This window comes from Salvia splendens, chromosome 9 (assembly GCF_004379255.2).
Source record: "Salvia splendens isolate huo1 chromosome 9, SspV2, whole genome shotgun sequence".
Classification (NCBI taxonomy): Eukaryota; Viridiplantae; Streptophyta; class Magnoliopsida; order Lamiales; family Lamiaceae; genus Salvia; species Salvia splendens.
In genome coordinates this window covers 6,044,153-6,072,085 of record NC_056040.1, presented here as the reverse complement: position 1 = coordinate 6,072,085, position 27,933 = coordinate 6,044,153, and the positions used below count along the sequence as shown (strand labels likewise).

Genomic DNA, 27,933 nt, shown 5'->3' with positions numbered 1-27,933 from the left:
TGTGTTGAATTTGTGATTCTTGATAGGAGGGCTCTTTCAAAATCCAATCTTTCCTTTATGGCTAATAGTTGTAATTGTAACTCTATGTGGGAAACCAAAATCTCACTTTTTTTATGGCTAATGTGTTAATGCTTATCTTCTACTAAAAAACTAGAGAGAGAGCATGTGAGTGTTTAGGTGGTGGTGGATCTTTTCTTTCTTTCCTTTGAGCTTTACTGATAAAAAAGGTGAATTCATTCTTGCTGATATAGTATTACTGTTTTAACTTTAAGTGGTTTTCCTGTACAATGGTCTTAGCATTGAAATTGTCTCTTGATTTTGGTTAATCTTGAAGAAATTGCTTTCATTTTCTGTAAAGTTTTCTTCAATCTGTTGAGAATGTTTGGATGTTAAGACAGAATTACTAAATGCTAATCAGAAAGTTTGGATCTTTTTTTTTTCCAAAATTTTGGTGTTGACTACTTGAAAAGAGAGTGTGTGTGTGTTTGAAGTGCTGTGTTGTGGTCTATAATTGACAAAATGGGAGCTCTTCAGGTGGTTGTGGAGCTTGTGTTGTTGCGGTGTCGAAATACGACTCCACGCTCTAAAAGGTCAAAACTTTCACCGTGAGTTCGTGTCTCACGCTTGTTTGCTGCATAAATGGCTGCTCAATCACCACAAGTGAAGGCCTTGGAAATGCGAAAAACGGATTTCATCCAATCCATCAAAGGTTTGCCGGATTTCATGCCTCTCAATGCGGCTTTTGCACTCCGGGAATGTGCATGTTACTGTTATCAGCACTCGCGAATGCTGAGGATTCAGAACTGGCTGAGCCTTCGAATTGATTCTCCAAGATAACCGCTTCTGAGGCCGAGAAGGCTATATCAGGGAACCTTAGCAGGTGCACGGTTACATAATTGCCGATGCCTGCAAGAGTTTTGCTGCAGATGTCGATTTAGAAGATTTGGGAATCAACTATTTTTGGAGAAAGGGAGATAAGAATGAAAAGAAAGTTAGTAGTTTACCATTGTATAATCGAAAGTATCATGCCTGTTCATATATGGGAGGTGAATGCAGGTCGACAAGGCTTTTGAATTCTAAAAAGAACTCATGGTATAGCCCTGCATCTCTTGAGGGGTTTCACAATTTGTTGCATTCTGATATGGTTGGCAAGGGCGTGAGCCTCAACTAGTCATTGGCAACACTGCGAATGGCTATCACAATGAAACGGAGGTGTACGAGAGATACATTGATCGGAGGTACATCCCCGAACTTTCAGTGATTAAAAGGGACGTATCAGGAATCGAACTAGGAGCTGCTCTGTCAATTTCAAAAGTTGTATTTTATCTGAGAGAAGATAGTGAAAATGGAGAACTTGTGTTCAGCAAAATTGCTGACCATATGGAAAAGGTAGCAGCCGGCTTTGTCAGGAACTCTGCTGGTTCGGTGGAAATCTGATTATGGCGCAAAGGAAGTATTTTCCTTCAGATATTGTTACATTGCTTCTTGTTGTGGGAGCAAGTGTGAGCATAATGTCCGGTCATAAACACTAAAAGATTACAATAGAGGAGTTCCTGAGCAGACTGCCATTGGACTCCAACTGTCCTTTTGACTGTTCACATACCTTTTCTGGACCCGAAAAGGATCAATGGCTCAGTTCAAACTAGTTCAAGATTGTTGTTTGAGACCTACCGTGCTGCACCATGGTCTCTTGGCAACGCGTTGCCCTATTTGAATGCAGCCTTATATCTCCTGATACAAATGGAAGTCTAGTGAATAATATCCAACTGGCTTTCGGTGCTTATGGAACAAAACACGCAACGAGGGCAAGGAAAGTCGAGGAGTATCTCAGCCTTGAAGTTTTGGATGAAGCAACCAAACTGCTGAAAGGTGATGTTGTATCTGAAGAAGGCACTTCTCATGCTGCATACAGGTCAAGCTTAGCTGTTGGTTTCCTTTTCGAGTTTCTTAACAGTTTCTCAAGTGTCGGTTCTGCAATATCTGGTGGTTTATCTAACGAGAAACAGAACGATTCGTTGCTGGAAGGGGCTGATACAGGAAACCAGCCATTGCTATCATCTGCAAAACAGGTTGTGGGATCTAGTACAGAGTATCATCCAGTGGGTGAACCGATGCCTAAATTGGGTGCTGCAATCCAAGCTTCTGGTTCGTTGTGTTCTTACCGCTTTTGTTTATATTGCTTTATCTTAAACTTGACCCCCTGTTTCCTCCAAAATATTTGAGAAACTCTGCCTTACTGTTAATACAATGTGTAGGTGAGGCCGTTTTCGTGGATGACATCCTTTCACCCACTAACTGTTTGTATGGAGCACTTATTTGTAGCACCAAGCCACTAGCTCGAGTCAAAGGCATTTCATTCAAGAATCATCCGCGACTAGCTCAAGCACCCAATGTTATTACTGCAAAAGATATCCCTAAAAGAAGGCGAGAATGTAGGATGTCTGAGCATATTCAGTGAACCTTTGTTTTCAGAAGATATCGCTAAGTGTTGCGGTGATATCATAGCTCATGTGGTTATTCCTCTCTTCCTTGAATCAACTAACTGTGATAAACTTCTCTTTTCGTTACAACTAAAAACAATGATGTCTCATGTTGCAGACACGCAGAAGAATGCCAATTTGGCTGCAAAAAATGCTGTAGTTGATTATGATACAGAAGGCTTAGATCCACCAATTTTGACTGTTGAAGAGGCTGTGGAACGTTCAAGTTTCTACTACGTTCCTCCTTTTCTCTATCCACAAATGGTTGATGATTTTGCAAAAGGAATGGCTGAAGCTGATCACAAAGATTCTCTCCACTGAGATACGTTGATCGCCTATTTTTGCAAAGTAGAAAAAGGAATAAATCTAGTGATAATATGATTGTTTATTTCTGTAGTAAATAAGGAAGAAAATAGTCTCTTCGTCTTATTGTAGACAGAAATGTATTGAAAAAATGATTTGAACGTCCTTTCACTCTGGTCCGTTGCACACACTTTGTAAATCTGGCTGTTAAGTTCGATAATGTTGTTTTCTTATTGGTTTTTGACATTTGAATTGACATTTTCATATAAGACTCGGTTCACAGTATTATTTTTACATGGAGACACAAACGACTCTGGCAGTTCCAGATGAGGACAACTGTATGGCTGTTTACACTTCGAGCCAGTCCCCCGAGTTTGCTCAGAGTCATTGCACAATGCCTCGGTGTTCCCGGGCATAATGTCCGAGTTCACACAAGAAGAGTTGGTGGCGGCCTTGGTGGAAAGTCAATTAAAGCAATGCCTGTGAGTATATGATTGGTTCATTATTTTGATCTTCAATCTGTGGTTTATATCTTAACTCACTGTCCACTTTTTGTGTGTGAATTTTCAGATTTCGACAGCATGTGCCCTTGCAGCTTACAAACTACAGCGTCCTGTACGGATGTATGTAGGTCGAAAGACTGACATGATAATAGCTGGAGGAAGGCATCCTATGAAAATAACATACAGTGTGGGGTTCAAATCAGACGGGAAGATCACGGCCTTGCATCTCGACGTATTGGTGAATGCAGGGATAGGTGCAAACATAAGCCCCATTTTGCCGAACAAAATGATAGGCGTATTAAAGAAGTACAACTGGGGAGCTCTATCTTTCGATTTCAAGATATGCAAAACAAACCATTCGAGCAAATCCGCCATGCTTGCCCCTGGGGAGGTGCAGGCATCTTACATCGCTGAGGCCATAATCGAGAACGTAGCTTCCTGGCTATCAGAGGAAGTTGACACCATCAGGAACAGGAATTTCCACTCGTACGAGAGCCTAAAGCTTTTCTATGGGGTTGCCTCTGGGGAGCCCAATGAGTACACTTTACCCTCTCTTTGGGATAAGGTCACAAGGTATCAAGATATATTTATTTCATTTCATATTGAACATGCGAATACATAATTATTCTGGTTTGTTGTTATTTCGTTTCAGTCTTGCAACAATCCAGCTTGTTTATGCTCGCACAGTATTAAACTCAGTTTTACTAAAGATAAGGATGAAACAGAATATCCAAGGTATCATATGTGCAGACTTTTCTCTTTTTTTGTGGGTTGTCTTCTAGCATTTTAGTTGTATTGGGTCTGTTTCTTTTGATAAGTTATGAACTAATAAGTGCTTTTGGTATTAGGAATTTAGGAAGAGCCTGTAGTTTAGGATGAGGTAAAATGATTGTTGTAGGCTGTAGGATTCAGGTTCTACCTGTATTATAAATGATACTCCACTAATAGTTTCTGTTTCCTGCAAATTAATTTCAGTCAGACAATGATGCAGCTGCTAATTGGTATAAGCGTGTCTCTTTTCTATCCTTATTTATTTGGCAATCATAAGCTGCACCCCAACCCATGCTGGTAGATACTTGGTTTTTTATTTTAATAGTTTATGTTGCCTGGTCTTTAGTATTTAGGAAATACCACATTCTTGACACCACTATAATAAAAATGGATCACAGACTTGTCAAATAGCTTGCTCATAGCAGTGATGGTTGTGAATATCGGCACTTTAATATATTTATGTGTGTGTATCCTATTGCAGTACCCCAGAAAGCGTCGTCTATTGTTGCGGGTTCTAGTTCTTCTGCTCCAGTTGCTGTCCGTGGTGAAATGCATGCAGAAGCCTTGCCTTTACCTAGCCAGGGGTCGGTGCTCCGAGATATGCTGGGACACGAAATCACTATGGAAAAGGGTGACGTAGCTATTCCTCTGGAGTCCTTTTTCAGAGAAATGCTCAGGACGCCAAATACACCAGCTGTGCCCTTATTCAGAGAAATGCTCAGGACGCCAGATAGACCAGCTGTGTCCAGTGATGTTGATGATACTGCTGAGGCATCGACAAGCGCAAGCACTAGCACGAGCGGGGGGCGCGGGCACAGGCGCAGGCACGGGGGCGGGCGCGGGTAGCTTGGACGTTCGTCTGCCTTGGTAATGTTGGTGTGAATTCCTAGTACCTTGAGAATAATTCCTTAAGAAATATTGTAAAAGGAAAGTCTTCACGGCTCTGCTTGTGTTCTCACTTCTTCCCCACAAATATCACACAATTTTCTGAGCTAGATATCCACAATTCTCAGCATCTCTACCTGCATACTAAAACACATGTTCTAATTGATTCTCTCTCTCATTACTTCATCATTTTTTTGTTCCTTTTATAGAGATTTGATTAAGACTCTTCATTTCCGTTATCTTTCTTAAAATTCTCTGTAAATTCCCTTTGATTCTATTGACTCTTATCATTCCTCAATTAATTCATTAATTGTACAACCAAATGGATGAGTAACCGAAAGTATTTATTTATAAATTTTTTTATTCTAATTTATTATAATATTCATAATAGCATTTCGGTTATTTTTCCCAAAATTCCCCTTTATATATGTACAGATAATAATGCAATTATCTTTTGGTGCATGTGCCATATTATTTTTTATCTAATCGATTTTCTTCGAATACATATTTTCATGATGTTTTTAATACTCCAATAAAAATAAAATCATAAATTTAATTGAGAAACAAATTATACTAATCCCTCCGTCTCATGTTACTTGCACTGTTTCATTTCAACTTATCTCAAACTACTTACACTATTTATAGTTTAAGTTAGAATTAATGTATTTAATTAATATGTTAGTTTAAGTTAAGAGTTCATTTATTAAGTGATGTCTTATTACATTTAAAATTCTAATTTAATTATACTAAAAAATTAATCCCAAATTTAAAAATGAAAAGTGCGAGTAACATGAGACGGAGGGAGTACAATATAAGGGATTGGGAAAAAGGATAGATTAGAATTTGAAGTTTCGAATCATTATAATTATTTATCAAATCCCAAATAGAAAATACTGAATCCGCCACTAATAACCATCTTGTCAATATGTCGCTACTTCATATCCTTTCATGCCGTGTCGTATGGCTATCACGTGATGTCAGGGTATGTTGAATGTGGATTATTTTCGTATTTCAATGTAGCAAGTTGGTATCGTGTTTGGATTGATGGTTTTCTTAATATTTAGTGTTCTTAAATCTTAATGGGTTGTCAAGACAACTTAATAATAACACAATTTTTCAGTCCTATTATAATTATAAATATATTATTTGATAAAAGCAATAATGAAAATATTTTACACTCCCATCGTGACACTAGTGTTGAATCATGCTTCATTTTTAATCATTCCATTAAAATTAAGTCATTTCACTTTTTTAGAAAATATTCACACTAACTAAACAAAAATACCAAATAACTTGCTCTAAAATTATATAGTGAATATATTCGCTATGCATAAAGCGCAAACATTCTCGCAAATGCGTTCAAATTATTGCCTGATTTCTTATGAATTGCATGCCGGTACATTTCTACTAAGATTTGGAGGATATCTCGTACTAATAGAAATAAATTTAATCATAAAGATGTCCCGAAATAAATCAAAATAAAACCAAATCATATATTATTTAAATAAAATATATCTCTCAAAATCAAATTATAAACTCTTCAATTAAATTATGGAGATAAGGATGACATTATCATTTAGACTAAAGGCCCATTTTGATCCGCGATTTTACGATTTTGATCTTAAACATTATCTTTTAAATTATTTACTCGATTTAACCTAATTAATCATTTTTAATTAATTTAAAAATGATAATAATGCAAATGTAAATGTAATTGCGATCATTCATTTTCGTCCGATCCACCTCCTTTGCTCTATGTTACAGTGAAATCAGGCTTAATCCGTTGCCGTCGAGCTGAAGGAAGATCGGCTGGGTTTTGCCGTCAAATTCGACGATTTATTTCACCGGAGAAACTTCCACACACCGATTCTCTCCGCCACTCGGTCGATCTGATCCATAATTCATAGGCTTAATTGAAGGTTACCTAGATCTATAATTCATTTTTCAGAATCGGATGGGAAAACAGTGAATCCTAATTCCTAATGGCCAATAGACAGCAGCAGTCTTCTTCTTCTAGCGGCGGCGGCGGTTACTCGTCTACTGTTTCACCCTCTAATTTAGATGCATCGAGGAGGATTCGGTGGTCCACCTCCCCCGGTGCTGATACAGCCGAATCAGATACCTCCTCCGTCGATCAAGACCCCTAATTTGCCGTCTCCGGTTAATGGGATGCCCCCTCCTCATTTGAGCACTCCCCCTGGCCCTCCTATGTTTTCATCGCCCCTCCAACCGTCTGCTGTCCCTTTCAGGACTTCCCCAGCAACTCCTCAGCCCATTGCCCCTTGTCATTTTTAATTCATATGGTCAAAATCAGGTAAGTCCATATTCACCGGTTCCGTCAAATTTGGACAAATGTGACCCGTTTTTATTTGTGAAAGACCGAACCGAATAATTCAAAAGATAATGTTTTGGACCAAAATCATAAAATCAGTTAAGAACCACAATGAGTCTATCATTTATCAAGCAGCATATCATAAACAAATCAGATCATTAGAGTATTAAATATGGAAATAAATCGAGTAATGGTCCCCAATCACAAAATTAATAGTAACAAGATGACATAAACAAGTAATTAACATCAAAATAAAACACCAACTAATCAGATAAAATATGGAAATAAATCACCAAGATAAGTTTGTTCATGTAAACAAACTTAAATCACCAAAACCCTAACTAATCAAGTAAATTATGGAAATAAACCACCAAGGTAAACAAACTTAAATCATCAAGATAAGTTTGTTCATGTAAACAAACTTAAATCAACAAACTTAGTTCGTAAAATTTATAATTAACCAAAAAACAAAACAAAACGTAGAAAGCATAAAACTAACTAATACCATAACCATATTCTTCAAGCACTCTTCTGAGAAACTGGTGGCACTAAACTCTCAACACAGTAACAAGTCTTCGAATTAGAATAAGGAATGCAAGCACCGCGCGTATCCAATTCAAACCAAGCCTGCTTCTCTCCATGTAGAGGCAATAGCAGCCAAACTTTCTTCATTTTCTTGTCTGAATCATAGTACACCACACAAAGGTCGTATTGAATCCACGACTTCAACCAGAGGTGATCGCCAGCCATTTGTTTCCAGTGAAGCTCTATCCTCCCAAACACCTCACTCCTCAAGTCGAATGTTTCAATCCATCCATTTCTCTCAAGCCAGCAGATCCTCCCACAAGAAAACTCCCCATCCACATCAACCAAATCAAGACTCCCGTGCTGCTCTACTGTTTTCCATGAATTTGTTTTGCTGCTGTAAATCTTACTCATCCTTGTTTTCTTTTTAGACAAAACAGCGAACACCTTGTATGCATCACTTTGGGGATCCCAACCAAACCCTGATTTCACGATACATTCAAGCTCACAGTCTGGTTTGGTTAATTGGATGGAGATTCTAGTGGTTGGGTTCCACAAAAAGAATAAAGCTGGTAAATTGCGAATACACACCAACCCATTGATATGACCCACAAATTTACTGCCGGGGATGAGATGATGGTTAATCGGATCATCTATGGGAATCAGATCATCACGAGGGCATCGGTTTAACCGATGGTTAGGGTTTTTGGAATCGGACATGAAGATGCTTTGCCAACGCTCATGACTTGGTTTTGATTTCTGGAGATGGGTTTTGATGAATTGGTTGCTGCCGATTAAACAGCACCATGATTTCGAAACGCACCTGAATCTCAAGAGTGGTTTAACGGGAAGATTTGATAGTATTTCTTCGATCATTTCTTTAGGAAGATAGAGAGTTTGGGTATCCATCTGCTCCTAAGTTTATTTCTTAATAAAAACTTAGGTTTATAGTGTTGAAAGAAGATATGGAGTATCTTACAGGTATTAGGAGGAGATTATAGGCCGAGATTTTAGGGAGATTTGATTGAGATAATTACGGTGATTATATTTTACCTTGTATAGCTTTCTCTAAGTCTATATATATATGATGTGAATAATTGCCAAAAAAAAGAGATTACAATAATATAGCATCCGATTAGTGTGATCTTTATTTAAGTTATCTCCTAGTTTGATTCATGATTATGTAGTTTAAAGATTTATAATGCCGTATAGTACATTAGTTTATTAAAGAAGAATTGTGATTTTAATTTAAATACAATTAAAGTAGTAGTAGTAGTAGTAGTGAATTAGAATTGTGGGAACATTTACATATGATGATGGACAAATTTTGCAATTGAGAACGACGCATGACGCCCATACTGTGGTATAGTTGCATCTCGCAGGAGGTGAGTTTTAATGATGTTGATTTGTGGGTGAATTTTGGGCAGAGTTGAAGAATTAGATTTACATGGTAGGTTGTGCAGTTGTATAACAGATATATAGTCCTGGTTTTGATGTTATCCATGACCGTGACCGTGCCTCTACTCATCATCATCCCTACAAGTGTTTAAAGATTATTAGTATGGGGACCGACCTATGCAAATGTGATTAACCAAATGTTGTCAATTGACAAAGATAGAAACCTAAGTATCCAATCTACTAGTTCGAATGTATATGTGGTTTCGGAGCTGATAATCTGTACCCCGACTCTTGAAACATTAGACCACCTGCATCCCGTCTCGTCCCCCTTGTCTCGCCACATGGAAAGCTCCCGTGCTTCGTCCCTAGTTTCACCGGCTGCTTGCATTTTTGCCCGTGAAGCTCCATCACCTTCTCCTCCGCGCAAAATGAAGCTACGGTTCTAATATTTCCTACACCATCACTCGCAACTTGAGTCGCTTCCTCGTACAACTTCTGCATCACATCGATTCAGACCAAATCCTTCAATTTGGATCGGATTCAATTCAATTAAACTACTACTATCATGTTTTGTGTAGCGCAATTTCTTTGTTTAGCTTTAAGAAATTCTCAAGGAAAAACATGCTTTATGTCATACTAAATGCTAAAAGTTGTCCACATAAAAGAATGTTTAACCAAACAAGATTAATTATATGTAAATCAACCAGTTTTAATTTATAGTACTATGAGATTTCCCCCCATAATTGAGAATTGAAATATCTACATAAACACCAATGCACGTAAGATGTTCTCATTAATTCAAACTCCGACCAAATCAAAACTGGCGTGACAATGACTATTGACAAAGTGAGACCAAAAAGTGAAGTGGCGAGTTCAATAATAAAAAACAACGAGATTGAACTTGCCACGTCATTTGTTCCGATGGAACATAAATCAAATTAAAATATAGTAATCCATCTAACAATTTAGCCCTAATTGAATCATGTCAAGCGGAACATAAATCAAATTTCTCCGACATATATTAATGATGTGTAATTGATTAAATAAAACTTATACCTCAGTATAAGTTTGGAATCCGAGCAGCCTGCCTTTCTCCTGTGATCATCCAGCAAGACACCTCTGCCAATATTTGACAAAACAAAAATAAATGTAGAAATATATTAATTGCTTATATTGTGTTATATTTCAAATATATACTATATGAGCTAATTGTTTTCAATACTTACGTGAAAAAGCAGCTACTCCTGACCCCAAGGCAAGATAAAAGAACCTTAAGGCCACCTACACAAATTCAATCATATCATATCACTTAACAATGTTTCGAGCATCGGGGCCTAATTTTCCCTTAGGGTCGGCCGAAAACACTATGGCATGATAAATTTGTTTCTCATTTTCTTGTGATAAATTTGCAACCAAAGAGATTTTATAGTACCTTGGAGACTTCATGGACAACGGCTTGGTTACCAACGTTGTGGTCGAACGCGTTGGCTAATTCTCCGTAGAGGAAAGTCATGACCGGCAAAGCCAAACCGCTCGCCACGGATGTTATTACTCCGATCACCATCAATGCCCAATCGGTGGCGTCTGCAAAGGAAAAGAGTTTGTAGTATGCAACATTTTCGACGGCTTTGCTCTTTTTCTCGGAGATTTCTCTCCGGCTGCTGGCGATTGTTGCTCGTCGGAAGGGCTAACTTCGGCCATCGAGTTTGTCTTAATTTTGAGACCAACACCCCATTTCTGACCTGAAAATGTATAACGAAATAATAAAGAAAAAAGAAAGAGGTTGATCATTAAAATTGAATAATAAGAATGAATTAGATTCTTGATTTTGAATCTTCACTTGATCGATTTTCTTCGACAAGAGTTGTGCGCATTGAAAAACTATGAAGGTATAGCTTATATAAGGGAGTACAAATATTCATGTCACCATAGTGGGAATTTACGAGGGAAGAAAAGGATTTGATATATAATGAAATTTGTTTTAATTAGTGAAATAAAACAGATCGAATAGTTTTTTGGTTAGTTAAACGGATCAAATAGTTGAACTTCAGCCCTCTATAAATAATTATAAGTACTTTGCAGTTAATGAATTGCCAAATATATTAGGTAATCAATTTTTATTGATAGTTTATGATTGTGTAATGGAGCTTCTTCATTTTTCATTGAAATTTTAGCTCTTTTCAATGAGCTTTTGCAATTTCATAGATAGTTTAACCTTCTATCAAGGAACTCATCGATTTTTTATTGACGAATTTGACTCACATCAAAGAGAATTTCAGTTTGCTGATAGTTTTGCTTATATCCATGGGTCACTTCAATTTGAAATTGTATAGGTTCATAATTTAGGTATTATAATGAATGAACTAGTCATTATTTGTAGATCGTTAATGGCTTTGATACCATGATAGTAGAATGCAAAAATGAAAATAGTAATGCATAAAATAAAAGACTTGAAAAAGTGTATACTATTGTGTCTGGGTAATCAATTCTATTACATCCAACTCTCTATATAAACTTCAAGGAAATGAATAATACTCCTTTCTTACTTGATTATCTTTGATTGATCAAAATTAAATTTTTTTCCTTTCTTAAATCACAATTAGCTATAATCATTTACTTCGATCACACATATTCTATTCATTCTAAACATAAATTAGTTGACACTCTGTCATGTATTTGCCACTTTACACATGCTGCCATGACAAACAAAATCTCTGCCATATTAATAAGGGACAAACATAAAACCAAAAATGTCACTCATTCGTAGCACCAAGAAAGTGAAAAAGAATCAAGTAAGACCAGAATCAGTTACTTTTCATAATGATTAATTAGTTGGGACTATGCATCAAATGTTATATGCCTTGACAGAGAGCTTTGTCATATTATACGTATGCAAATAAGTAGCTCGAATAATTAACTATAAAATAAAATGTCACAAAATTAAGTTGAAAGTTCAGTCTTGACTTCACTAGCCATTTCTATAGTTTTGACCACAATTTTTTTAGTACCAAATCAATATCATGGCTACGACTAAACAATTTCCGACATATATATAAATCAATATCTCATCTTACTTGATGATAATAATAATAATAATAATGTGTACGATATAAATCATAGTATGATTAATGCTAAATTCAATCTTTAATGGCCTAGCTTCTCACCAAATATATATAATTTTATTGAAACTTGTCACAATGACCTAATTTTTCTAAAAGATTTTCAATCTGTATATAGTTCTTCGTATATTTTAAGGGCGTATTTTATTTGAAGAAAAAATGTGAAAACCTAGAGAATATGTGTAAGAAACCTATATACATCTACATGCATGAATAAAAACTAAAAAGCAATTAGATTCCAACAACAGATGCTAAAAGTAAATCATTGGATCATCGCTGCATCTCCATATGAAACATGCAATACAGTACTATTAAACTTTTCAAACAATTCGTAATTTTTTAAAAATATAGGAGTACATTTTCTGTAAAAATATTCCAACCACTCTAAGTTGTCCATTCCTATAAGCTAGTCCCTTCCGGCTCGGGAGCGGCACTATTTTTTGTTTTATTTCATGGAATTAATTCCAAAAATAAATAAATCATGGCATATGTCCAAATCGGATGATGGTTTTGTCAAGTTTATTTCAAGAAATCGGTTTCAAATTTGGAAATATGATTAGTTTCGGTTGGTTTTTATGGGTCCACTTACTAATTCGGTTATAACCTAATCAATTAGAAGCCCGAAACTCATGTATATATTAGTACTTTATAGTAGTGTATATATTGATTTGCCTAAACTTTGTACATCAGCAAAAGATTTGGATGCCAACAAATATTTAGATATATATTGTAGAATATGATGATGAATTTATCAAATTGAAAGAAGGGTAGCTATCAGTTGAAAAGTATATAGTACTAGTATTTATTAAACAATTATTGAAGCCTATGCGTGATAGTTACTATAGCTCGATTTCATTTATTTCATTAACTCTCCATCTATCATTTGTCCTTTTAACAAGAACCCGATTTTTTATTAAATGCAGCCAATTACTATTTTAGACTCGTAAAGAAAAGAAAATGTGAAAAAGGTAAATAAAATGAAGCTAATTGTATTGTTGGATGAGATCATGAGATGAAATAGTACTTTACTCTTTTAGTTCTTTTATTTCATCGTACCTATAAGGCTGAAAAGAAATTCAAATTACGTGCTTTGTAATCTGTAATTCCTCCAAGTTGTTTTTAACGAGTCATTCATCTAATAAATCACAACATATTATTCTTTTTATAAACAAGCATAATCACCATTACCAACAATTATTCAAAACATTGTTCGAATATAATACCATCCCTATAATATGTTACCATATCAACAAAAGCCAACAAGCGCATCTGGTGTAGTGGTATCATAGTACCCTCCCACGGTACTGACCAGGGTTCGATTCCCTGGATGCGCATTTTATTCATCATTTTTTAATTGCTTAGAAATCACCAATATAATCCAAAAGTTTTCTCATTTAATAAACTTTTGAACTTCTTGATTCGAAGTAAATTAGTTTATTATAATTGGCACATATTTTTTTAGGCAAAATATGGGATGACAAACAAACAATGAGTTTGAATTGAACTTGATATAATATTGTTGTTGTTTCCACTATAAGGATGAATAAATCTTTTTATATGTCGTGTTGTACAAAAATGTGTATATTGGTGCAATGAAATGACAACCCTATTTATAGGTGTAGTCCATTAAGTGAGGAGCATGAATGGTCAACACATTCATGTCAGATTATCATGGCTGGTATAGTTGTGGGAACTTGCTGGCAATATCGATTGACGTTTGAAATAGGGATGCACCTGTATATGTGTTCATGTCGATAATTAGTCATGAAACGTACCTATACAATCATATGTGCATTTGTCAAACAAAAATTAATACAACTTGGCCCAAATCAAGCCCAAGCCCAACAATAAGGCTCGAAAGACAAATTACCAAGATCCAAGCTGGCGAAAAGAGGTAAGGCAAGTGACAGAAGGCGGCAGCACGCACGTGTGGACTTTACCATTCACCGTGTGTGCACAGTGCATATAATTATTAAATGTAACTGTGAAGTACTCCCTCTATCCGCCATTAGGAGTCCCATCTATGGGCGGCACGGGTTTTAAGAAATATTAAGAAAAGTGGGTGGAAAAAAGTTAGTGGAATAGGGGTCCCACTTGTATATATTAGTTTTAAATGAAATGTGAGTGGAATGAGTTAGTGGAAGGTGAGACCCTATTACTATTTATGGTAAAAGTGAACCGGAGCTCCTATTTGCAGACGAACTAAACTGGAAAAACGGGACTCCTATTCGTGGACAGAGGGAGTATCTCACAACTTCATAATTGTTAGATTGACATAGACTCATTTATCAATGTGAGATTAGAATTAGAATTAATTAATCTCGCAACTTCATATGCAAGTGTATACCATACTAATATTTCTCATTTAGTTAGAATCGATTGAGTATTAATATGAATATATGGACCAAATTAAAATGAAGTCGGTGTATAAAACGTTGTTTTGAGGGCTTTGGGCCGAAAGTATAGTCGAGGCCCAACTATTTATAGCCCAATCACACCCATTGAGTTAATTGAAAAACAATTGGTCACTAATCAATGACTGATTTACTAATTACTACTCCAGTTTACTACTACTACTACTATTACTACCATTTAGATATTGATATTGTGGATACAACAAAATTTAAATTACAATTTACAAAATATTGTCATGTTGATTTTCAAAATCTTTTAAAAATTCAACAGGAAAGAAAGCTACCTCACTGCATTAACATACCATCCGTGTGAATTTGGTTAGAAGTTAATTTGATTTCTTAATTTAAATGACAATTACCTTGTTTTAATATGTTGGCCGTATATTTACCGCAGTTAAATAAAGGTCATATCCTCAAAGATCAAGAACATTACGTGCTCGTACAATTATTCTAAATTGTAGTACTAGTAACAATTTTTTAGATTTTCAAATTTAAAATTGAGTTTAGAATAATAAAAAAAATGAGTACAATTATAATAATAAGCACATTACGTGATTTTAATTACCACATATCTCCATTTCCTCAAATTAAACAGTGGAAGATTAACAAAAACAAATGATTATACAGAAAAATTGCTTTTCTTATCAACTCTTCTTTGATCCCTAAATAATCATCAAGTTAGCCTCTCACTATTTGATTTTCCCCCAAATTCCTCCAGTTTCTTCCTCAATCGGACGACCGCTATTCGCCGATCATCTATAGCCGTCCGATTAGATGACCTATGACACCAGCCACCGTTGACGCCGAAGCGCCACCGCCGCCCTGTTCCAACGGTCAGATTTTTCTATCCGCATTTCGAGTTATCCAATTGTATCGTCGGCGATAATAGGTTTAGATTCTACCGGGATTTTGGATTGAAATGGATCCCGGTTTCGGGTTTAGCTCTTCGCCGAAGCCCGCCGGCGGTCCTTTGCGGCCTCCGCGAATGACCAAGCTCCGGAAACCTATGACCGGTAACCGCCCCAATTTGTTCCGATCCGTATCGCAGTTGGGCGTGGGCCAGGAAGATCCTGGCTTTAGCGGAGCTAAACCCAATTTTGAACATAATCAGCAAAATGCGGGTCACGGACATGTTTTTAGGTCGAATGATGGTTTTGTGAATAATAATTTGGAGGAAATGAGGAGGATGAGAATTGATAGTGAAATGGGGTATTCAAATAGTACGAATGAGGAAAGTGGTAATGTGCATTCGAGTTGCAGGGATCAGAGCTTCCGTGGCATTGATGAGAGTGTGGTTTCTGAATTGCCTGAGGATATGAGAAGGCTGTGTATTGAAAGCGAACGTTTTAGTAAATTAAGCGGTGGAATTATGGAGGAGCTTCCCACTAAGATGAAGAAACTGAATGTGGAAGATGGATCCACGAATAGTACCTACGACAGAAGTGATAGGACGTCTTTAGGTGGCAGTGCGGATGTGTTGCTCATGGAGAAGATGAAAAGCTTTAAAATTGAAGATCCTTTGTCAGATTCTATGAATGTGAAGGCTGACGATGGTAGCTCTAGAGGCGAGAATGCGTTCGTGTTTGAGTTCAGTGGAAATGCCGATCATCTGGTGGGCTTGAATATGACTAATGCAGGTAGAGATAGTTCAAATCATCTTAAGACTAAAACAAGTGATGTGGAAAATATGGATGATGTGCCTGCTTGGAATTTAGGCAATGTAGGTTCAAACAACAGTTCGGGGTTGTTTGGTTCAAGATTCAGTTTTCAGGCTGAACCGAAGAGCGAGAATAGTGGTACTAATCTGAAGTTTAAGAATGAAAGGAGTACAACATCGTTGCCGATGTTCTCATCCAGTGGCATTCATCACACACCACTTGGCGGTGTCCCAGAGATGCCACCTGTGGACGGAGGTAACATGCCACTTGGTTTTGGTTCTTCTAGCAAACTGGATAATATGCAGGCACAAAATGTGGAGTTCAAGACACCGGATCCTAGAGCGCACTCATTATTTGGTATGAGTAGGAAATTAGATGCAAAGAGAGAACCGGTTAAGGACACTGCATTAAGAAAAAAGGAGGGCAAATCCAAGACTCCTGCACAGGTTCCACTGAAGTTCCCTAGTGATTTTGTCTTTCAAGAAACAATGCATCAGAGTACTGAATCTTCTGAGCAATATTCGCCTATGGACTTCTCTCCATATGAAGAAACATTGGCTAGTAACACATATTCAAGAGAGACTTCTGTGGCATCAGAGGAGTCCTCTTGTCATGGTGAAAACAATTCTTCGGTAGATTCATATCCAAATGTTTCGTGTGATATTGCTGATGAAGTACTGGTTTCGGCAACAGAAAGAATGCATATAAATGAATGTTATATAAAAGACAATGAAGGGCAAGATAGACAATCTGCGTCTCGTGGGAATGATGCTATTAGTGTTGACAGTCATGAAGATGCTATTTCAGGGGCAGAGACTGAAAGTTTTAAGTCTGCTGCTGATGAGTTAGATTATAGCACTGACTCCTTTTACTCTACAGCAGACACTGAAGTGAGCTCCAGTTATAAAATTGAGAGACAAGACAGTGATGGAGGGACTCAGTTTGAACATAGCAAACGTTCACCGGATATCTTCTCAGGTGGTTTCACTTTTGCTGCATCTTCTGCTTCTTTCAAGGATTCTTCACAGTCAATGCGTATCCCAAAGAAGAAGACCCGAAGCAAACATTCTCTTGATTCATTTAGCTCCACACCAAGTGCCAAAGTTTTGCACGGGACATCCCACCTACCCCCATTTCAAGTACCTGGGTCTTCATTCTCATTACACGAGCAAGGCCAGAAAGATAGTTTCTCTACTCTGTTGAAACAGAAAAGCAATAAGTTTGAGCAAGTTCTGGAACTGGCAACAAAACAAGACAATTCTACAGCTGCTACCATTGCAGCACAAGAATCCTGTGAAAAGTGGCGGCTAAGGTACGGATAGTTATTCCCATTTGCTGAAATTTCTATGGTATTGCAATTTGATGGCGTGTGACAGCCATCCTTTCATCTCAATTCACATGATGACATTTTTTTTACCTTCAAGAGTTATCTAAAATTATTGATCCATGTTCTTCCTTCTGTTTTTTTTTGTGCTAGGGGTAATCAAGCCTATGCAAAAGGGGACTTCTCAAAAGCTGAGGACTATTACACTCAAGGAGTTAATTGTATTTCCCAAAATGAAACATCTAGGAGCTGTCTTAGGGCTCTAATGCTGTGCTACAGCAATCGTGCAGCGACACGTATGTCACTTGGAAGACTGAGAGACGCACTAGAAGATTGTAGGAGAGCTACTGAATTAGATCCAAGTTTCCTGAAGGTGCAGGCTCGAGCTGCAAGGTAATAAAGTACTCTTAATTCTTCTTTGTCCCTTCTTTCCTTTGAGGCACTGTCTGTGTGATTGTACCATCTTAAATATGCAATGTGTATCATGTTCTGTTTTTATTTCAGAATGTTTAGTCTGCCACTAAGGGAGCAAAAGTAAATATATGCATCTATGGGCTAAACCAGTATTCAGTTGAACCCATAAACCCCCTCCCCCCCAAAAAAATTACTAAAAACAAGAGATTTAGTATAAAACATTGATGAAAGATTTTATACTCTTTTCTTATTCATTCTTTTGGCTAACTTAGGTTATGTCAACAAGACAGTAAATCCCAGCAACATAGAAATCTTGTTTTATCTCATTCATAGATCTTGAAGCATAGTTTATTTGAGTTACTTATAAGTTATAGCTGAAAAGTGATTCCCTAGAGTTGTAATATACCGTGTTCATTTAAGTTTTCTCTACATTTCTCGTTGGATCATAGGTTTTGTTATAACAGTATCTAAATGTACTTTCATCATCAATGTTTCAAAGTCCTTGTTAAATATATGTTCTGTACAAGTTATTTCACAAATAAGGGCAAACATGATAATAAAAATTCAATGCCTTATAGTTTCTTAAGGAACTGTTAATTTGTTGAGGAGGCATGCACTATTTCTATGCTTCAATCACAATGACCAATATTTCTCTTTGCGTGACTTGTGTTTTTGACTATTCAGCTGTTACCTTACCCTGGGGGATGTTGAAAATGCAACTGTGCATTTTACAAAGTGTTTGCAAGCAGGACCTGATGTCTGTGCAGACAGAAAGCTTTTAGTGGAAGCTTCTGAGGGTCTTGAGAAGGCAAAGGTATTTAAACTTAAAATTATTCTCCCTCCTTCCACAAAATATTTGCTTCATTGTGGACGGCAGGGGTTTTAGTAATATGGTTTATGGTTTGTCATGTCTGAGTGGAATAAGGGTCCCACTTTAAATAGGTGGTGAATTGTGTGGGCCCTACTACTATAAGTGGAAAGTGACAAGTTTTGTGGACTGTGGGAGTAATTATGATTGTGTGAGGCAGTGTTGCGACCATCTTTTGATATTGGAACCTTTTCAGCCATTTGCTGGCTTAATTTCAGAACCAAGTTTTTTGTTCTCCTGGCTTCACTATTAAGCTAGATATATTCTTCATTTGTGCTGAAGTCGTTGACTATTAAGCTAATATAAATCTGTAACAGGAAGGTGTTTGTGTGTTTTGCTGATTTTGTTTTTCATAAAGTGCAGGGTTGAACTTGAATATCTGAGGGTGTTCAAATATTTGATAAGACTTATAGTGTTTTAGGAGCTTCTAGCAATCTCTTTATGTTCATTTGTGAATATATTGCGACTCACAACTTACTATCTTGATTTCCACAGTCTAGAATGATTGGATAAATTGTGTTGGAACTTCTTGACCAATGTTGTGGCAATATTTTGTTTAGTTTTTTTTATTACAACTCTCATTTATCAAGTCATATCCAGTTCTCACCGGATCCCACATTACTTGTGGTAGCATAATTTAGCTCCAGTGTGTACTATTGATTGTGCAGATCATATTATGCACAAGGATCTAAGTTTGTTTGTGCAATTCACTTTCAGAAAGTTACAGACTGCATGGTCAAGGCTGCAGAACTTCTGGGACGAAGAAGTAATAGTGACATAGCCTGTGCTGTTAACATTATTTCTGATGGTTTGATGATAAGCTCTTATTCTGAGAAATTGCTTCAAATGAAAGTGGATGTTCTTCTTATGGTATGTATCCATGTTTAAAAGAAACTGGTACATATACCTAAAAGACCTTTGTTTGTCATATCTCTAAATTGCTTTTCTCATATTCCAACAGCTGAAGAATTATGAAGAGTTGATACGGTTTTGTGAGCAACTTCTTGGTTCTGTGGAGTCCAACTTTCTGGTACCTGCTTTCGAAAGCCACTTCGTGAACACGCATGGTTTTGACTCGAAGAGGGCTCCTTTCAGGGCCTGGTGCTCGTCTCTTATTGTGAAATCTTATTTCTACTTAGGGAGATTGGAGGAAGCCCTCACATTCCTGAAGAAGCAAGATGAACAATTGTCTCTTATCGAACGGTATTCTTTTAATTTGTACAATATGCTATAGGATTGCTTATGCACATGACTATGTTTGATTATAACTATTCTACCAACTTTACTCTTTGAAGTGGCAGTAGAACCTTGGAGTCCATGATTCCACTGGCTGGAACTATACGTGAGCTGGTACACCATAAGGTGAGTAGTTCTTGATTTTTTCCGTAAACAATTTTCGACAAGACGCGCAATTTATGTATATGATATGAGTGTGATTTGTTTCTATCTCACCATACTACGGAATCTTGTTTATTCCCTTTCTGTAAAGAAAGCATAATAAGAAAAAATAAAAGAGAAACCACTACCTTCTATAAGCTGCCAAACTTGAACTATTGTGAATTTTTCTAGATTTACACTAAAACTGTATCAGTTTCTTGTTCATGTTAATGGATCTATTAACTGGAACCACAAGGGTTTTTGTCAAAAAAGAGCAAATTGATATAAGAAAGAAACTATTACTCCATAATATTATTAGATTAACTTACTACAAAAATCACAAGTCAGAATCTCATGAGGTTGCTTAGTTATTGCTTACCATAGAATTAAAAAATGTTACATCTCCAGCACTTTAACAGGTTAAGTGCATGTTGACCACATTTTACTAGGATCTGGGTGATAGCATTCCTGCTATGAACTTTATGGTGTCATGTTCTTTTGTCTCCCAGAAACTATAGATTTTTTGTCTTTTATATAAACCTGATGTTAAACTCACTATGATACGAATAAGATAATTAGTCAAGTCTGCCTCTGCCATGTGTCTTGCTGGACCCTGAACCTTTTTCTATTTCCTTGTCCTCTCTGCATGTATATGAAATTCGTTTCTATCCATTAGATTAATTTTTTTCTGTTTAGGCTGCAGGAAATGATGCATACAAATCAGGAAAGCATTCAGAAGCGGTTGAGCATTACACTGCTGCAATATCATGCTCCGTTGAATCACGTCCTTTCACGGCTATATGTTTTTGTAACCGTGCTGCTGCATATCGATCAATGGGCCAACCTTTAGATGCCATTGCAGACTGCTGTCTAGCCATTGCCCTAGATAGAAATTATTACAAGGTTCGCATTTAAATTATTGATGATGAGTTCAAATTTGTCTGTCATTAATATTGTCCATTTGATTGCCCCTGTGTAATGTAGGAATTATATTCATTCATAAATATTTTGTGGTCCCAATTGTAAAATCTACTAGGGAAGGCACATCTATTTTGGTTTGAGTCACATGCCTAATTAGGTAAATTACAATCCGTACAAGTTTTTACATCAGAATAGTCCTTTTAGCTGAAAAAACTGATGTAATAAAGCACTTCCATATTATGCAACTGTATCTATATTGATAAGCATTCTGGCAGTGCTTTTATGTTATATCAAAGTGTTAATGCATAATTTGGTACCAGTGAACTCATTACTTCAGGAGAAGTAACTTGTAGTATAACATTTTGCTACTGCTTATTGACACAGCATTTCGAAGAGTTTCGAGTTTCAATTTTGATTAACCATTATGAATGTTTCTAAATTTTGTTAGTTACCTTATGATAATATTTTTGTAAAATGAGTAGGCCATCTCTAGGCGAGCTGCAATATATGAAATGATTAGAGATTATGGGCAAGCAGTTGCTGATCTGCAAAATCTTATACATCTACTATCTGAAGAAGTAGACAAGAAGATGAATCCATCTGTTAAATCTGATAAAGCTGATCTTGCGAATGAGCTTAGACAAGCTAGACTGAAACTTTTAGAAATGGAAGAGTTCACGAGGAATGAGACTCCACTCAATATGTACCTCATTCTGTAAGTTCTCATTCTTATCTAGTACTTATTTACTCCCTCCGTCCCAGAAGAATATGCACTCTTTCCTTTTTAGTCCGTCCCACAAGAATATGCACTTTTCAATTTTAGAAATTCTTTTCTCTCTAAGAGGTGGGACCCATTCTCCACTAACAACACTTTAATTACTTTTCCTCTCTACCTCTCTCTTACTTTACCAATTTCGTATTAAAACCCGGGCCGAACCCAAAGTGCATATTCTTTGGGGATGGAGGGAGTATTTGTTTTGTGGTTTTAGATTATAGAAGATATATATTCATTGTTTAGCAGCATATATTCTACTTTCTTGCAGTGACAATTTAACTCTGCCTGTGGTGCTTATTGATTCTTGTTATTAGTTATTACTGACCAAAACTGAGTTTTGCTTGGTTGGTTTCGAACCATAGAAATGTCAAGAGTTTCTTTACCCTTAGGCTCTGTAGTGGGGTTCTTTAGCTCATTTTTGTTTTGTTTGGGAACCCTTGTCACTTTGTACTCTCTAACTTCCATTAAACTTTTTTATGCACCTGCGCTTTTGTGGAATGAAATCATATCAGATTTCTGGTATTATAATGTACAATTGAGGTGCTGAGAAGCGCAACTTTATACTTGCATCTTTTGTACAAATGAATATAAGCATCTTATTCAATAAATTGACTGATCTCTTCTTCAATTCCAGCGGGGTTGACCCTTCTGCTCCTGCATCCGAAATTAAGAAGGCTTATCGCAAAGCTGCGTTAAAATATCACCCCGACAAGGTTTCAATATCCCTTCTTTTTGTTTTCTTTACTGTTTTCTGGGAAGATGATTAATTATATTGTCTACTGGTGTAGGCTGGCCACTCTTTGGCAAGAAATGACAATTCAGATGACCCCATATGGAAGGAAATAGCAGAGGAGGTTCATAAAGATGCAGACAGACTCTTCAAAATAATTGGAGAGGCATATGCGGTACTTTCAGACCCTACAAAGGTATTGATTTTTAATATCTCAACTGACCGCTGCCCGCATATTTTATCAGTTTCCACGATTTATTTGAATGCTAAGGTCTTCAAAAGAAGTAGTTAGGTGTTAAATTTACTGGCATAGCTATCTGTTAAGCACTAGTATAGTTGTTCTAAATGGGCAGTCACCACCCTGTATATCGAAACCCTGTTGGCTCTCAGTACTGAACTTGTTTTGGGTTCCCACTATTATCTTGAATTCATTGCCATGGCTTAACGCATTCCACTTGCAGCGCTCACATTATGATCTGGGAGAGGAGATGCGAAATGCCCGCAATGGAAATAACAGCTCGAAAAATTTCTCAGATTTCCAAAGCCACACATTCGAGAGGAGTAATTCTAGGAGACAATGGCAAGAGGCTGGAAGATCATACGGAAACTCAGCTAGAGGGGCCGAGAGAAGCCACTACCATTGGCAATCATAAAGGGACTCCTCCAGATGGAATCAAAATGTTCGGATTAAGGATCACCGGAAGGGCATACAATCTCGTGCTGGGTTCTTACCAAAGTCCCAGAATGCTTTTGACATAACTTGATTCACTCAACAGTGATGGCTGATGGACTGGATCTGAAATTTTGATGGCTAGTCCAAGTGAGGCTCTACAATGTATAAACCGGATACGAGGAAATGGATGTTTCTGGATGGAGAAAGAACGAGTCCATGTTCTTGTTTATTCACCGTGTTCAACCTTTGGTTCGAACCAGCATGCTAACAGTGTGTTGCTTGACTCAGGAATTCGTGAAAGGAAAGAGGGTAGATCGTTGGTAGCACAGGAACAAGGTTGAGTGTAGCTAATAATTTGTGTTTCATTCTGCTTGAGTGTATGTCTTTGTCATATTCAAAAGCTCCATGTGCATAAGCTCTGTTTTTTTTTGTTTTTTTAGATTATGCCTTGTTGAAATTTTTTTCACTGGAAAGAGAATCTTAGAGCCACGGAGTACATTTTTGTGCAATAGTATGGCAAAGATATTTGTTTGTATTGTTTTTGTTGGATAAAAGTTTCAAACCACAAAGGATGGTGAGCATTAAAAGTAGTACAAAGTTTAACACAACTAAAAACGAGCTACAAGATTACCAACACAATGATATCTAAACAACAAGACAAATATCTAGCCAAGAATCAAGACAAAAGAGAAGCGCCTGGCAAAACTAAGACCAATACACCTTCCACTAGCAAAGCAACGAGAAGAGGCAACTAGCAACACAACCACCAAAAGGCGAGAACTATCCCACCCACATGCAAAAGAGGGTAAAAGAAGCGAGATGAAGTTCACCTTTGTATGGTTCTGGAGGTGGTATTGATTCTTTGATAATTCCTAGACAACTTTCTAACTTTGACTAACTCGTTACACAGTTTTCCTGGTAGAAAATGAAAGTCCGGACACCATCCTCTAATAAGATATTTGTTCATATGATGTGTCTTTTTAAATAATCTTGTGGAAAAAATTCACCTCCAAGTATGTTTTGTTCTCTAATTTGATGAAAAATATATATTTATATTACTCTTTTTACCTGTATTGCATGGCTGTGTAACTTTCCTTTGATGTGATTGGGAATAAAATCCTAGCATCTTATTCTCCCTTCATTTGCTTCACCTTATAATATTATTATCACGAGACATTGATATGAAATATAACCATAGTTATTTATGAGAATTGGAATAAAAGTATTGACTCAATAAGTCAGTGAGGTCAACGAATGGAGTTAAATCACCGGCATCAAAAAGTCCAAACACGTTAGGTTAAGACCGCCACGGTCATAATAAGTCAAGAATTTGGGTCCTATTATTTTGTCATAGATAAAAGTATCAATTAAGTCTATTTTGTTTACACTTGACAAATGCATATGAATCTACATGTGAATTATGAAGTTGATATTGACTTATTGAGGAGAATTAATATGTTTTGGTAATAAAGGATTAATTGCAAATTTTCATTTATAGAACCCTCTTATACGTTGCAATATGAATCTACATGTGAATTATGAAGTTGATATTGACTTATTGAGGAGAATATGTTTTTGTAATAAAGGATTAATTGCAAATTTTCATTTATAGAACCCTCTTATACGTTGCAATTGCATAAACGCCATCTCTGAGCACCGTCATTGATTTGATTTGTTTATACTGTACATTTTATTTTGATTTTTATAGCATTAAAGTTCTTACTGTCATTATAATTAATTTTGTAAATTATATCCAATGGCCGATTTGTTCATTTTCTTTATAATCTCAAATGAAAAATAAAGGAAGCTTTTGATTCTCTTTATTATAAATAATGATGGTAATAAAAATTTAAGATATAGAGTAAAATCAAATTAACTGTATAACATTTATTTATGTATAATTTCTAGATTAACGAAAGGTTCGGTGGTATTTAGCGCCAAATCAACATTCTGGTGTCCGAAATGGTCTTAGGGCTTAGTTCAAGATTTTAATGATATTAACAATAATTTGAGATATTTATAATAAAACGTACCTATAATTAATTACTAGCTAGTTCGTAGAAAAAGTATCAACATTTAGGAAAAAAGAAAATCTAGTATACATAACCATTATAATATTGATTGAGAATTGTTATTTATGATGAACATTAATCTAGCCGACTAAAAATCCTATAATATAAAATATAAAAATTAAATGAAAAACGATGGCTTTTCTTTGATAATGATATGCATGCACCTATCTCGGAATCAAATTGAGAAAATGGAATAACTTACAAAATTTTGGAAAAATGTGCATAACCAATTTAACTTAACGAAAATTCCATCGCAATGGATGATAAATAAAATTAATTAATTTACTAAAATCCTGACTAAATCGTACAGGACTTGGATTTTGTAGTGTATTCTAGTTTTTGTGTTTAGATATCTATCCTTTTCAAATTAATATTAATATAGCCCCAACCTATACGTCGATAATACATGTTGCAATAAATAACGTTGTCTATATTGTGGAAAAACGAATTAGACTTTTGTACCCATTCAATCACATTCCACAATTTTATTTTGCAGTAAATGACATTGTCTGTATTGTGGAAAAATGACTTAGTCTATTGTACTCATTCAATCACATTCCACAAATTCATATCATGTTTAAAACTATATATACTAGCAAATCACAAGCATTACTCAGCTCAAATATCAGGTTTCTTAGTTTCTTGAATTAGCTACACTCAATAATGTCTCGAATATTTATTTGTTTGTTCATCTTGATTGGAGCTATGTCTGCAGTGATGTGTCAGCTCCCAGGTTTATATTCATACAATTTTTTCACTAATAAGTATTTATTGCATTTTCAAACAAAATTAAAGTTGCATGCAACTCTCCCTTGTATCAATAAAGACGACTTAGTTAATTAGCAAGACTTTGTTTTCCATTTAATAGGTTGAGACTTGGGGTTATTATAAATTAAATATTACTACTACTTTTTGAAATCTAACTAAAAACGTATAGGTCATGTCGGAGTATGCAACGGGCGACTCGGCAACAACCTACCATCGGAGCGAGACGTCGTCGAGCTCTACAAGGCCAACGGAATCAAGAGAATGCGAATCTACGACCCCAACGCGGACACCCTCGCCGCCCTCAGCGAGTCCGACATCGAGCTCATCCTCGACGTCCCTAACGTCGACCTCCCCTCCCTCCAATCCGACGCCACCCAATGGGTCGAAACCCACGTCCGCCCCTACTTTCCGGCCACCAAAATCCGCTACATCGCCGTGGGCAACGAAATAGATCCCGCCAAATCCGAAACCCGAGAATTCGTCCCTCAACTCCTCCGCGCCATGGAGAACATCCACAGAGCCCTCACAAGATTCCAACTAGAAAACCAAATCAAGGTCTCCACGGCGACGTATTCCGCCGTGTTGAAGGACACCTCCCCGCCGTCGAAATCCGCCTTCATCGACGACAATTTCATGCCTCCGGTGGTGAAGTTCCTGGCGTCGATCGGATCTCCGCTTCTAGTGAATATATACCCTTACTTTGCCCACTTCGAAAACCCCTCCACTGTGAAGCTCGACTTCGCTTTGTTTACTGCTCAACGAGTTGAGGTTTTCGATAATGGCTTCGAGTATCGGAACCTCTTCGACGCGATGGTTGATGGCGTTTACTACGCGATCGAGAAGGCCGGGGGGAACGGCGTCGGGGTGGTGGTGTCGGAGAGTGGGTGGCCGTCGGGGGGCGGAGGAAGCGTGGAGACGGTGGCGAATGCGGAGACGTACTACCGGAATTTGATCGGACATGTCGGCGGGGGGACGCCGAAGAAGAGGGGGTCGTTGGAGACTTACTTGTTTGCGATGTTTGATGAGAATGACAAGACTGGGGCAAAGACTGAGCAGCATTTTGGCCTTTTTAGGCATGATAAGACTCCTAAATATAACCTAGGATTAAATTAAGTTGTGTTTCTTCGTCTATTTATAATTGAGTTAAGCTCTTACATGAGCGATAAAATATTGATGTAATGTTATTGATTGTTAGCCAAAAAATAATGGACAAGATTATAAGGTTGTTCCAATGGTGTATTCAAAAGTTAATTAGTAGTTGCAAAATCGCAAATATTCAAATAGGTATGTGATCAAATACAAACTCTAAATATTGTACAAACTCCAAACTATGATCTGAACTGCAACAGAAAATATCAACACAGTGTCAACGGTTAACACCGTGTGGACATTGTGTTGACATTGTGTTGATATTGTGCTGACATCAAAGTCTTGAAATTTTACATTGTGTTGAAAAGTTTGAAGTTTGTACAATATATGAGTTTGCATTTTATCACTACTATTCAAATAATCATATACTTGGACAAAATTTCACTAACATACTTAAGAAATTATAATTACCTGCATTTTTTAATAAACGCTATAAATAATGGGACAAAATCAAGTTAGTTGACATTTTATAAA

At 36.7% G+C, this 27,933-nt stretch overlaps 3 protein-coding genes, 1 non-coding gene and 1 pseudogene across 4 annotated transcripts; 4 read left to right on the top strand and 1 right to left on the bottom strand.

Moving 5' to 3' along the window:
- The first annotated feature begins 287 nt into the window (after window positions 1-287).
- On the top strand, window positions 288-5,248 carry LOC121749057 (annotated as a pseudogene).
- Window positions 5,249-7,631: 2,383 nt separating this feature from the next.
- On the bottom strand, window positions 7,632-8,816 carry LOC121747370 (F-box/kelch-repeat protein At3g23880-like). Its single transcript, XM_042141405.1, has one exon. The coding sequence runs from the start codon at window positions 8,706-8,708 to the stop codon at window positions 7,794-7,796; it is 915 nt and encodes a 304-aa protein (XP_041997339.1). The 5' UTR covers window positions 8,709-8,816; the 3' UTR covers window positions 7,632-7,793.
- Window positions 8,817-13,579: 4,763 nt separating this feature from the next.
- On the top strand, window positions 13,580-13,650 carry TRNAG-CCC. The gene has a single exon. It is a non-coding gene; the product is annotated as a tRNA-Gly (tRNA).
- Window positions 13,651-15,325: 1,675 nt separating this feature from the next.
- On the top strand, window positions 15,326-23,966 carry LOC121748339. The gene is made up of 11 exons (XM_042142630.1): window positions 15,326-17,700; window positions 17,866-18,105; window positions 18,811-18,940; window positions 19,712-19,864; window positions 19,956-20,197; window positions 20,290-20,356; window positions 21,068-21,274; window positions 21,775-22,007; window positions 22,702-22,780; window positions 22,856-22,993; window positions 23,259-23,966. The coding sequence occupies exons 1-11, from the start codon at window positions 15,650-15,652 to the stop codon at window positions 23,448-23,450; spliced, it is 3,732 nt and encodes a 1,243-aa protein (XP_041998564.1). The 5' UTR covers window positions 15,326-15,649; the 3' UTR covers window positions 23,451-23,966.
- A 2,175-nt stretch (window positions 23,967-26,141) lies between these two features.
- On the top strand, window positions 26,142-27,542 carry LOC121746603 (glucan endo-1,3-beta-glucosidase-like). Its single transcript, XM_042140498.1, has 2 exons — window positions 26,142-26,275; window positions 26,480-27,542. The coding sequence occupies exons 1-2, from the start codon at window positions 26,206-26,208 to the stop codon at window positions 27,421-27,423; spliced, it is 1,014 nt and encodes a 337-aa protein (XP_041996432.1). The 5' UTR covers window positions 26,142-26,205; the 3' UTR covers window positions 27,424-27,542.
- The last annotated feature ends 391 nt before the right edge of the window (window positions 27,543-27,933 follow it).